The sequence below is a fragment of the Saccharomycopsis crataegensis genome (genome assembly GCF_037102585.1).
Source record: "Saccharomycopsis crataegensis DNA, jcf7180000000082, whole genome shotgun sequence".
Taxonomy (NCBI): Eukaryota; Fungi; Ascomycota; class Saccharomycetes; order Ascoideales; family Saccharomycopsidaceae; genus Saccharomycopsis; species Saccharomycopsis crataegensis.
In genome coordinates, this window is record NW_027043827.1 from 61,427 (window position 1) to 75,692 (window position 14,266).

Consider the following 14,266-nt stretch of genomic DNA (forward strand, 5'->3'; position numbering starts at 1 on the left):
TTGGGTATTCCACTAAACACACCACTACATCAAGATCAGGTATTGAAAAACATCAAATACAAATATTATCTCACACAAATGCACCATCTCAGCTTAGCGGAAAAGGTATTGGGGTACAATACTTACATTATCCCTAAACTCTTATATCGTGCAATGCATCAGCCCCTTTCTAACTCTACCACCACTAAGATTGAGGAATCATTTCAACACCTTTGTCGCAGGATTGGCAGCCTATCCCTTTCCACCCTCAAAACTTCCACCCAGATGGGAGGATATGGAATGCTCGATCTCAAAAACCACTTCCTATATCGGTACGCACACGTCATATACCAACTACTAACATCCCTGGAAAAATATTTATATCACCAAATCTTGAGATATAAAATCCAATACGCCATTAACACCCAAATCCAAGTGGAATCTCTACTTGATCAATACCAGAAATCTCAACTCCATCCAGAATCTCACTTTCAAAGAATTGGAAGTATGATTGACAGAAACTCCATCCAAACACATCTATGGTACTTTCCGTTACTTGGCTACCAACTCTCATATCCTGGCAGCTCCACCAAGAAAATTACCCTTTCTGACATTGTCAAAAGCAACATTTTCTCACTAGAAGAGAAAAAATACCTCAAATCATGGTCGATTTTATTTGATCTAGAGAACCAGGGAAAAACAAGGTATCACAGATGCAGAAGATTGAAGATTGAAGATATCCAGGACAATTTAGCAAAACCAGTACCAGAGAAATACAAGGCCCACCATCAAAAAATGTTCACTTTTGATTTTAAGAACGGCAGCAAACAGGAACAACTCAAACGAGACGTCTCCAAAGCATCAACAACATTGACCAAAATCACATACCCCCTGGAGCCACAACAAAGAAAATTTTGGAAACAGATTAACCAGATCAAAAGGTGGGTACCGGGTTCAATGGAGAACCTCCACCTCATGATGTTGGGGCTCACATTGTTCAAATCAACAAATTCCCGTTGCCATGTTTGTAATTTTCCTCCAGAAAATTGGAGCACCAACCCCAGGGATCCTGACCATATCAAGGAAGCCTACATCACCCATTACTACATAAATTGCACAGTATCAAGAAACTTATGGAAAATATTAAAAATGGGAATATCTCAAACATGGGATAACATCATATTGCATCAACATCAGAAACAAACTATGATAAAATTGGATCGCTTCGCTTATTACATTGAAAAATATAATAGGGTACGAAGGTCAAATAATGCAGATTGGACTAATCAATCAATGAAAACATTATTATATCTTATTACAGCGGTCTACTAAAAAATTAAAATAACCATAAAACAAAATAAAAATAAAATAAAAATAATATTAAAAATAAAAATAAAAATAGTCAATATCTTAAAGGGGGTTTTTAGTGAGTAGAAATCTCACACTGTTGAATATTAATTTAAAAAAATTGAAATTCTTCGTCTTTTGAAGATTTTCCTCCTCAAAACCAAGAACAAGTTTATATAATTATATACTTATGAGATTTAATATAAATCGAAATTATTGGAAAAAAAAAAAAAAGAAAAAAAAAAAATTATAATGAGTATTAATAATACCAAAAGAATTCCAAAGCCTTCCAACTACTCCACTGATCCAACAAATGATCCACCTTCTCAAGAAACCCTGGTTTCTTCTGATATTATCGTTGACTTAGATCATGCAAATCCCAACGCAACCGATCAAAACAATGTAAACAAACACGGAAATGAACCACATTCAGACGAAGAAATCACTGAGGAAGATGACAATACTTTTTTAAGTACTGCTGAAACCTTTGCAACCCCATCTAATACCATAAATGAGGCCTCTAATGCTGATTCTGATGTTGATATTGCCCACCGCCCAGCCCCGGAAATTAATGTTTCTCCAGTTGATTGCGATCGCAATCTTGATAGTGCAGGTGACACTAGCGTCGACATGCATATGTCAAATCAAGCCACCATTGAATCTCAAGGAGATTCACAACCTTCTGTTTCTATTGATTTTGTTACTGAAAACTCTGAAAACCAAAAAAAAATTGAAAACAACAAAACCCAAAAAAACTCTGAAAACCAAAAAACCCCAAAAAAAACTAACCCAGCCCCAGTTGCTGCTTTCAGCAGATCCTACGCCCAAATCGCCTCGGGCTCTAAAGGCGCATCCCAACAGGGGACTCTGATTATGAACACCACCTCCACTTTTCAAAATGTTTTAGCCAAATTCGAAAGAGTTTTTAAATGGGCTAAATATCTCAAATCAATCAAGTTCGAACACCAAGATGTCCTTGAATATGCTATTAAGGAAAAGGGCATGAGGGGATCACTTTTCGGATTTGACACACAAAAAGTGGAAAATGTTGAAGAGAAATATCAAGAATTTGTCAAAATCTACACCATTGAAAAGTTTTTCAAATTTTATACAAATTCCCATTTAATTAATGAATTCTCAAGATTGAAACAATCTAATATTGCAGAGGAGGATTACATTAAATTTATTATGAGCCATCAAGATAAACAAAAAATCATGATGTCATTTATTATCCCACCTGAGCTCTACCGGAAGTATGAGCTTGATGATCATTTGAGTACAATAAAGGATGCCTTCCAAAAATTAATCGATGTTAAATTAACCAACATTGAAACTGATTTGAATGATAATGATGATATCAACTTCATCAAGAAAGCTTTAATTGAAGCTCAAAACTACTTGTTTATTTCAAATGAAACTATTTGCCTCAAATCCTCACTTATCCCAATATTGAAAGGTCAATTACAAACTAAGAATGAAAAGTTACGTAATGCATTTATTGATTTTGTCACTAGCCATTTAAGTGTTGACATTGAACAATCCACTTACAAGCCACGCATCAATATCAATAAGAATGATAAAGAAATCCAATTGATTGAGATAACAGCCTTGGAAACAACCCCCGACTATTTTGTCGATGCTACCATCAAGCAAGCGCTTGACCTAGCCCAAATTGAACCAACATCATTCTCAGTGATTAAAAGTGACATGACTAAAAGACCTAACGAGGAGCTTAAAAATCGTTACATTTATGGTTACTTGGAAATGGAACCAGGAAAACAAATCCCGGTTATTCACCAAGACAACATTGTTTCTAAAGTTATTACTAAATGCTTACACTGTATCAATTGTGGTTCAAGAGAACACACCAGATACAATTGCAAGCAAGCATCTTGCGCGATTTGCAAAAAGCCTAGCCATGTAGCTAAAGACTGTTACTTTAAGCGGCCAAAGAAAAATGTTACAGATGATCGTCATGAGAACCCCAAACAGAAGCAAAATCAACCACCAGTGATTGAAGTTCCTTCTACCGAGTTCACCATGGTTCATGGTTCATCTAGATCCAGACAGTCAAAACCACCACAAAATGAACTGAGCAATTTATGGAAGAATCCATTCCACCAATTGGGATTAATATCCAAAGAAAGAGATGATGATTATGAAAATATTCAAACTACCACACCAGCTATCAACAGAAAGCATCAAATCACCCCTCCTCCGGTTAATCAAGTTAGAAAGGCCTCCAAAAAGAAGGCATCCGTCAAACCAAAGAAAATCCTTCAAAGGGAGAAACCAGCTGAAACCAAGCAAGAGTCAGCAAAACCAGGAATTAAGTTGAATGTGTTTAGATCCCATCCAATTACCCCAAAATCTAATCAAACCTTGTCCAACCCAACTTCTACCCCAGCTTCTACTCCAAAATCTACCCCAAAATCTACCCCAAAATCTACCCCAATCTCTACCCCAATTTTGACCAAAATTAACACCACCAAGCCTTCAGCACCAAAACCATTTGTACCAAAATCTATTAAGTTAGTCATTAAAGACCCACACCCATCAGTGACATCAAAACTGGCACAAACTGGCTCTAAAGAGCCAACCCTGTCTGAATCAAGTGCAGAACCTGATAATGATAATGACGAAGAATATGATGAGGAGTATGAAAATGATGGAGAATACATCTATGATGCAAAAGACGAATATGAGGATTCAGAAGAATATGAGCAGGATGAAATGCTACTGGGTGATGAAATTCCAGTACATGAGAAAACAGAATTAACACCAACCAATGATGATTTGTCAACTCTGGAAGCTGATGCAACCAGAAACAAACAGACAAATCAAAATTCCAATGAATAAACATAATGATTATTAAAATCAATACTCAAAATATACAACGGAGTCGTATCAGCGACCAGTTGGTAATAAGTTTCACCCAAAAATCCAATGTGTCTTTGCTCCAAGAACTAAATCTATCAGAAGACTTTTCGTTTCAGTTCGATAACAAAGTCATATACTATAATTCAACCTGTTCCAGAACAGCAATAATTGTTGATGATTCTATTCCAGTGTTAGGATCCAAATTAGCAGGTATTACTGTCCAACATGAACTCCAAAAACACATCACGGATGTCTTAATTGAATTAGAAAATAACCAAGCACTCTGGATTATAAACTTGTATAATCCAAATCAATACCAAAAGCAAAATCAGATCCATGATCAGCTCAAACTCAGTTTACTTGCCCAACATCAGAATCTTCAAACTAGATTCCCAGGAAAGACAATCAACATCATGTTAGCTGGTGATTTTAATAATTTTATTGATCGTTCGGACTCCCTAAATTATAGAAGCCGTGAAGACTCAGTTGCTGAATCCTTAACTAATCTCATTACTTTGTTGAACTTGAAGGACTCATTCAATTCAATCAAACATAACATCAAGAAAACATTCACTAATAAAGCATCAGAATTAGGGAAAAGCCGGAGATTGGATAGGTTCTATATCACTGGGAGCTTCTTAAAAAACAAAGAAAACAAATGGAATATGACACAAACAAATCATTTTGGGAAAAGATCCACACATGATTCAGTTACAGTGGAGTTGACTTTAACTTCATCCAAGGCTTACTATAATATGAAGAGATATAGATTGACCGACAGAATCATTAATGTTCTCAGGCACCAATCTATAAATGAAGATATCCAAGGAACCGATGAATTAATAATTGATATTAAATGCAAAGCAGAAAAACTCAAACACATGTTGAAAAAAGTGAAAGTGCCTGAACTTGATAAAGTGACGGAATATTATCAACATATTAACCAAGTTTTCCACCAATATCAAGAACAACGCCCAATAAAACAGCTAAAAGATGTAGAAGGGACACTAGTTCAATCTCATGAAGAGATAATGAAAATAGCAACTGAATATTATATAGACTTGTTTGATGGAACCAGAGGAACAAAGGACACAAAAAAAATACATAAATATCTTCAGGACGTGATTCCAACCCAAGGAATATCTCCTGAAGAGAAGAGAAAAATGGATTCCTCCATAACAATGGAAGAACTCAAACTGGCAATTGATTCGGCAAATTTGAAGTCCACACCGGGCATAGATGGAATCCCATACAAATTTTATAAGGAATTATTTCCCCAAATCAAACACATCCTTCTTCAAGAATTTAACCACATTCTAACTGAAGGAAATTTACCATTCCACTACCGAACTATACTCTTTAACATCATACCAAAGCCTGGAAAGTCAAAAGAAAACATTGGAAACTATAGGCCGATAGCCCTTATCAACACTAATCTTCGATTATTATCCACAATAATTAATAATAGGTTGTTGAAGCACTTGCCCGATATCATAGGGGAAGATCAAGCTGGTTTTATTCCAGGCCGGTCATCGTTCTCCAACATCACCATTTTCAGAGAAATGTTAGATAGTCTAATTCATCCAAAAGATAAAACGCATATAATACCAAATCCACAAAAGCTGATACTAATTGTGGATTTGGAGAAAGCGTTCGATAGGATATCTCACGAATATATGGAACAACTATTGTCCCATTTAAATTTTGGAAAAAAATTAGCCAAGTTAATCATCAACATCCTCAAGCAGACAACGGGATCCTTATACATCAACAACATGACCGGCCCATTATTCAATTTAAAAAATGGTACCCTCCAAGGTAATCCGTTTTCCCCTTCATTATTTGCATTAGCAGTAGAACCTTTACTACGATCTATCAAACAGAATACCAGAGGCCATAGTTACCAAGGAGATTTGATACCTGAAGCATATAGCAGTCAACATTATCTTGCTTTTGCTGATGATATCACAGTTTTCCTCAAAGATAAAAGAGATTATTCCAAAACAATGAAATGTATTAGACTATTTGAAAAATTCAGTGGCAGCAAACTCAATGAAAAGAAATCCCAACTAATCATACCAACTGATAATTATCCATTTTTGACACCATTCCCATTTGAGATTGCTGATGAAAACTTTCAATTGACATATTTGGGGATAACTATTGGGCCATCAGTGACATTTTGGCCGGAAACATTGCAGCGTGACCTCTATATCAAGTACAAGTTATCAAACATGACCAGCTTGCTGATTCAATCAAAAATAGAAGCATTCAACACATATATTGCATCCAAGTTCTATTACAAAGAACTACACCAACCTTTGTTACCCAATCAGTTGAATCAAATTGACACATCGATTAAATTATTGGTCAAGCAAGATACACCTATTTCTTTGGATACACTCAAGACACACAACAACAAAGGCGGTTTCTCAATGATTGATTTAAAGTCTCAACTCCAACACCGAAGAGCTAAAATTTTCCAGGATTTGTTTTTGGATAGTCACGCTAAATATAACCAGATATTACGTTTCAAAATTCAATCAAGTATCAACAACATCATTCAAAAAACATCACCAACAAAATCACCAAAGGAAGATTATTTCAAAACTCATTATTGGTGGGTGGTATTACTTGAACTAGCGGATGACATTGAGAATACCAATGATTCAATTTCCTTAGAAGTTATGAATAGCAGCACATTCTCAGATGCTGAACGGACAGCGTACTGGGATTTCAGAAAAGTTCTTGGTATAAAGAAACGTACAATCAGGTTGAAGCCAATGAAGATTGGAATTGAAGATTTGAAAAATTCAATTGAAAAAGGGATTCCTGAAAAATATCAACAACACATTCCAATTAGAATTAAGGATTTTGACCATACTAAAGGAAGTAAAAAACAACGGGAAAAACAAGATGTGAACAAGATGTCAAAAACACTCATGGACATTACTGGGGTGAATCAGAAACAAGTTGATAACTATTGGCATAACCTCAAAAAATTCAACCAACATTTCCCGGGGAAATATCAAAATATTCACATCTTTCATTTGGGCATTGAAAATCACAATTACGTAAATAATCATTGTGACTATTGCAGCAAAAAATTAACCAGATATGATGAACCCCAATATGCCCCAAAGGAAATCCAATTTGAAATCATGAAGCACCATCTTATTGAATGTCCATTGGCCCAGAAACTTTGGAAAAAAATTGACTTGAATATCCCATTAACCTGGCAAACAATCATTACCCCTGCCACCAACATGAACGAAACCAGAATGATCGATAGATATCTAGGTTTCCAACGAAAATTATCAAGATTGAAATCCAAAAGGCATTTCAATTGTCATATGGCCGTTGATTCAATGATCTTCTTGCTTGAAAGCAATATCTTTTAAGCGGAGAAGAAGAAATAGGTGGGGAAAAACAAGAAAATAAAATCAAAAAAAAAAACAACAATTAAAAACCTTAAAAACGCATAAAAACATTTTTTCACAATAATAGGGTTTTTCACCATTAATGGTTTTCCCTTAACACTTTAATTTTCAAACTACATTAGGTAGTTTATGAGATATATAGTTATATAATTAATTAATATATTGAATTTTGTCTTTAAAAAAAAAAAAGATTCAATACCGCCGCAAAAAAAAACCGCCGTTTGGTGACATCAGTAAAAAAATCATGAGAACCACTAGAAATAGTAATAAAGCTACCCCAAACTACTCCACCGACCCTACTAATGATCCCCCAATCATTGAAACCCCGGTTTCTTGGGGCTCTTCATTGGATGTTGGCGCAACATCTGAAACCCCGATCCCGATAGCAAACATAAACAAACAAGCTAAAGATCAAGATTCCGATGAAGAAATTACTGATGCAGCCGACAATACTATTAATAGTACTGTTGAAACCTTTTTAACTGCTTCAGAAGATCCTGAAGCGGACCAAAACATGGATTCCAACGCCATTTCTACCCCAACTACCTCTCCAGCAATTAATGTTTCTTCAGTTGATTGCGATCGCAATTCTCATGCAGCATGTGACACTGACATTGACATGCATAATCCTGTTATTCCAACCCAAGCCGTTATTTCTACTGATTTTATTAATGAAAACTCCGAAAACCAAAAAAAAATCGAAAATTCTCAAAACCCAAAAAAAATTCTGTTTCTGTTCCTTCTGTTTCTGTTCCTTCTGTTTCTGTTCCTTCTGTTCCTGTTCCCTCTGTTTCATCTTCTACTGTCGCCTCTCCAACTACGGCCTCCAATCCGGTGGCTCCAGCTGTCAATATGGCAAGACCAATCCAAACCTATGCTCAAGCCACCGCTGGAGACAAGCGCACACCTCGAGCCACTACAAACACCAATGATCCATCCTTCCAAAACGTGTTGATGAAATTTGAAAGAACTTTCAAATGGGCAAGTCACATCAAAATCCTTGACTTTAAGCACCGCGACGTATTGGAATATGCCATAAGCGAGAAACGCAAATCAGGAAAATTGTTCTCCACCTCCAATCCTGCTATTATTAAATCCAAAGAAAAACGCGAGGAACTCGTCAAGATCATGGAAATTGAAGATTTCTTCCAAAACTACACCAGTTTTAATATGACAAACGAATTCAACAGATTGAGAAACTCTAGAATCAGCTTGGAGAACTACTTGGAATTTATCATGAGCCAACAGCATCTTAAGGATATCTTAATCTACTTTAAGATCCCAAAAGATATCTTTACAGAGTTTCCTCTTGAAAAACACTTGGAATCCATCAAAAACGGACTCACTAAGTTATCCAAAGAACTTGATACTATTACACAGTCATCCAACGAACCAGATAAGGATTTGATCATAATCAGGGAAAACTTAAAAGGGGCCCTCAACCACTTGGTTATTTTTAATAAGAAGATCTGCCTTAACTCAAACTTCATCCCAAACCCTCAGGATACAGGCTCTGATATCTTCAAGAAGGACAGAAATCTTTTAATTGAATATCTTAACATCCACCTTAAAGTTACAGTTGGAAATTATACCTACACGCCAGGGTCTTTGTTAAACACAATGAATAAGGAATCCCATTTAATTGAGATTGAAATGAATTCCGAGTTTACTGAATTTAACCGGGAAAAACTTCTTGACCATGTCTTCAATGAATCCGGAATTGATCCATCATCCTTCTTTCCAATCAACACCGTTCACTTTACGGAAGAAGCTAGCAAAGCTGCCAGTATTGTCACTTATGGTTATATTGAAATTGACTCAGGAAAATCCCTTCCACTCTTCAATGACAAAAATTTCCGCTCCAGAGTCATCACGAAATGCGTCCACTGCACTGCATGTGGTTCCCGTGAACACACTCGTTTTGACTGCAAGACGTCATCTTGTGCCATTTGCAAGAAATTATCCCATAGGGCAAAAGATTGTTATTTCAAAAAGCAACAAAGAGCACCTATTGTGAATCCGGAAGATCCAGAAAAACACTCTCCGAAACAAAATTCTGGAAAAGCAGTCAAACCAAACCACAAATTAAACTATGGTTTTCAGACTGTCGAAAAAAGAAAAATAAAACTGAATAAACCGGCTACTCCAGAATATTCTAAACCACATTCAAACCCTTTCGACTTATTGGCAAATGAAGAAGAAAATGTTGATGATTCAATTATTGATGAGGACGATACTTTGGAAAAGAACTACCCATCCAATGAGGAAGATGCTTTAGAGGAAGGCCTCTCTACTGATGCAGACCAATCCATGGATGAACTCGAAACCTCTACAACCCAACACACTGCTACTCTCAGACATCAAACCAAACCAATAGAATTATTGTCCAAGAAAGGTAAATCTAAGAAGCACGCCAAGTTCGCGGCCATTAGCGCCATCAAGCTGGCCCATATTAGCAAGGTCTCCAAAAAGATCCTCGCCTCACCTTCATCCCACCCTCAGGTCCGTGTTTCTCGCAGATATCAAGAAGTAAACTCACAACATCATACTACTTCTTCTGCTGCCAACATTCCTCCTTCACCTACCCCTGCCCGTGATACTGTCACTTCCTCGGCTCTGGCCACTTCTTCTATCCCTGCTTCTGTCCCTGCTTCTGTCCCTACCTCTGTTCCTACCCCTCTTACTACCTCACCTCATTCAGCTTCCCCCTTCTCAAAACATCCATCTATCCTGGAAAACTCAGACAAAATGCCCACGCCACTGGAATCATTTAATCCCCGGCCAATGAAGCTTCTGTCAAAAGAACAATCTTCCCCCCTGGATGATAACAACAACGAAATAAATTCACCTCAATCAGATGGCTCAAATGTCACAAAAAACGCCTCTCATACACAAAATGAGTAAACTATCGATCATTAGTCAAAACATCCAAAGATTGAGATTGGATGACTCCAAAATTCTCCATCTATCAAACCAATATAACATTTCAATGTTTCAAGAACTTAATCTTGGCGAGGACTTCCTCTTCCAACACCAAAACAAAAAAATTTATAAAAATACTCCATCATCCCGCACAGCTATTATAATTGAGGACCACATAAAGGTCGTTGATCATTCATTGCTAACAATTGCAGTACTGAGCCAGCTCCAGGTTTATATCACAGATGCCATTATTGAACAAGATGCCAATACAGTGTTTTCATTTTTTATTCGTACCAACCACCGGAAATGTTCATACCAGTGGCAAAAAATAATTCATACCGACCCCCGGTATTTTTCGTACCACCGCAGCGGGATTTATTCAAACCATCTAAGAAAAATAGTTCATACTATTGCACTTCAATTATTCATACCAACAGTATATAAAATTCATATTAATTCCTTTCTTTTTTTATGTGACTGGCTCTATAAGCCTCTAAGCTACTCAGTTTAAACAAATTATACTCATTTTTTCCATAATTCTGTGCTACTTTCTATAAAACCGGATATCTATAATAATATCAATAATATCACGTGATTACGGTTTTCAAGAAATGGGAACGAATGTATGGTAGGAGCTGTTCTCCATTTAAGATGATGAATTCCCACTTTTGACATTCAATTCGGTCTTTATATGATCACCAGATTACTTACAAAAAAAAGCATAAGATTTTACCATCAAAACTAAGTATGGACTTGAAAGCCAAGCTACTAACTGATGGGTATGTTGATGGCCTAGGTAATAGATTCTATGCTGAACCCAGTGAAATGACTTTAGAGTCTGAAATAGCACCAGTTGAAGCTTGCTTTAGTTACAGTGACTATAAGCATTTTGAAAAACCAGGTATCATGGATATCATGGAAATTGATCCTATTTTCGAAGAAGAAGAAAATGCCGAGATGGAAATTGAAATGAAAGAACGAAGATATAGAGGTTCGTACCGGTATTATAATCAAGCTGTCAAACAAAGATTTTGGCACTTGGTCATGGAAGAAGGTGTATCAGCTTACAAGGCTGCAAAATTAGAAGATATACCTTTGCAAACTGCTTACACATGGAAAAGAAAGTGGAACAAATTACTTGTCAATGAATTAAATGGTATCTCGAAGCCAATAAAGAAAAGAGGTCGTAAACCCCTTCTCACTGATGAACATAAGGAATTCCTTCAAAAATTGATAAAGGAAGATGCTACAGTGACTCTCGATTTTATGTTGGAGAGACTCAAGAAAGCCTTCACCAATGTAAGAGCCAAGGCTACAACAATCTATAACTTTGTAACCAAGGTCTGTAAGCTAAGTCTCAAACGTATTTCTAAATGGGCTTTGAGAAGAAGTCTGAAGGAATTGAAGAAACAGAGACTCGAGTGGGCAGAGAAGTATAAAGACAAGCTCGACTTTAGTCAAAACTGTATTTTCATCGACGAAGCAGGTTTCAATATCAGTATGCGGCGTGAGTATGGATGGTCTGCTGTGGGTGAAAAAGCAGTTCTTACTGTTCCCGTAACCAGAGGGCTTAATATTTCGTTCATTGGGGCAATTTCTGTCAAAGGTTGTATTGAATTAAAGGTCAGAACTCCAGTGGCTACATCCAATAAGAAGAGAAAACTTGATTCAGAAACGACCATTGACAAAGTGAGTAAAGGTACAGTGTTTTCATTTTTTATTCGTACCAACCACCGGAAATGTTCATACCAGTGGCAAAAAATAATTCATACCGACCCCCGGTATTTTTCGTACCACCGCAGCGGGATTTATTCAGACCATCTAAGAAAAATAGTTCATACTATTGCACTTTAATTATTCATACCAACAGAATACAAAATTCATACTAAATGCATAAAATTCTTATGCTTTCATTAATATTTTATCTTTGATATTATTAAACATGTTACAGGGGACCCGCACACCCAATAAAGCCCCTTTGCAATACTCATTTACCATTTCAAAGGCTCATAACCAAATTTTGGAGTGGTTTCGTCCTTCCTTAAAATTTTAAATTTTCATTAATTTGTTTTGGAGCTTTGTTGCGTCTTTATGTAATTTTTTTTATAGTTTTTACTTTTTTTTTTTTGGTTTGTTTTCTGTATTTTGTTTTCTAATTTTTTTTCTTCATCTTTGGTATTTGTTTTCAAAAGAGCTGCTGTTGTAAACAGAGATCAATATGTCTAGAAGCATGTCTGCAGAATCCCTTGTAACTATCAAGGGAAATATTTTCTGTGGCTTCTTTCACCCTTGGAGTTAATTGCTCCTTCTTGCTCAAGTTTGATCTTTTGACTTTACTCTTACATACTGACCAGAATTCTTCTATAGCATTCAACCCTGGAGAATAAGGAGGTAAAAACACAAGTTCCAAGCCACTCAGTGCCACTAGTAACTGAAGATCACGTCGTTTATGAATGGCAGCATTATCAAGGATCAAATATTTCATACCTTTGAGCTCCTCGTTATTTTCTATTTGCTGGATCACTGACTTTACAAAACTGTAGAAGTGATTAGCTGTAGTACCTTTACTCACTTTGTCAATGGTCGTTTCTGAATCAAGTTTTCTCTTCTTATTGGATGTAGCCACTGGAGTTCTGACCTTTAATTCAATACAACCTTTGACAGAAATTGCCCCAATGAACGAAATATTAAGCCCTCTGGTTACGGGAACAGTAAGAACTGCTTTTTCACCCACAGCAGACCATCCATACTCACGCCGCATACTGATATTGAAACCTGCTTCGTCGATGAAAATACAGTTTTGACTAAAGTCGAGCTTGTCTTTATACTTCTCTGCCCACTCGAGTCTCTGTTTCTTCAATTCCTCCAGACTTCTTCTCAAAGCCCATTTAGAAATACGTTTGAGACTTAGCTTACAGACCTTGGTTACAAAGTTATAGATTGTTGTAGCCTTGGCTCTTACATTGGTGAAGGCTTTCTTGAGTCTCTCCAACATAAAATCGAGAGTCACTGTAGCATCTTCCTTTATCAATTTTTGAAGGAATTCCTTATGTTCATCAGTGAGAAGGGGTTTACGACCTCTTTTCTTTATTGGCTTCGAGATACCATTTAATTCATTGACAAGTATTTTGTTCCACTTTCTTTTCCATGTGTAAGCAGTTTGCAAAGGTATATCTTCTAATTTTGCAGCCTTGTAAGCTGATACACCTTCTTCCATGACCAAGTGCCAAAATCTTTGTTTGACAGCTTGATTATAATACCGGTACGAACCTCTATATCTTCGTTCTTTCATTTCAATTTCCATCTCGGCATTTTCTTCTTCTTCGAAAATAGGATCAATTTCCATGATATCCATGATACCTGGTTTTTCAAAATGCTTATAGTCACTGTAACTAAAGCAAGCTTCAACTGGTGCTATTTCAGACTCTAAAGTCATTTCACTGGGTTCAGCATAGAATCTATTACCTAGGCCATCAACATACCCATCAGTTAGTAGCTTGGCTTTCAAGTCCATACTTAGTTTTGATGGTAAAATCTTATGCTTTTTTTGTAAGTAATCTGGTGATCATATAAAGACCGAATTGAATGTCAAAAGTGGGAATTCATCATCTTAAATGGAGAACAGCTCCTACCATACATTCGTTCCCATTTCTTGAAAACCGTAATCACGTGATATTATTGATATTATTATAGATATC

The 14,266-nt window shown here is 36.4% G+C and overlaps 1 protein-coding gene across 1 annotated transcript; it reads left to right on the forward strand. All coding sequences in view use genetic code 12, as the record gives it.

Moving 5' to 3' along the window:
• Positions 1–8,498: 8,498 nt before the first annotated feature.
• DASC09_028790 (uncharacterized protein) lies at positions 8,499–10,078 on the forward strand (the record flags this gene model as incomplete). The annotated part of the gene is made up of 2 exons (XM_064996482.1): positions 8,499–10,041; positions 10,065–10,078. 2 exons carry the CDS (start codon positions 8,499–8,501, stop codon positions 10,076–10,078), a joined length of 1,557 nt encoding a protein of 518 aa, XP_064852554.1.
• Between the last annotated feature and the right edge of the window lie 4,188 nt (positions 10,079–14,266).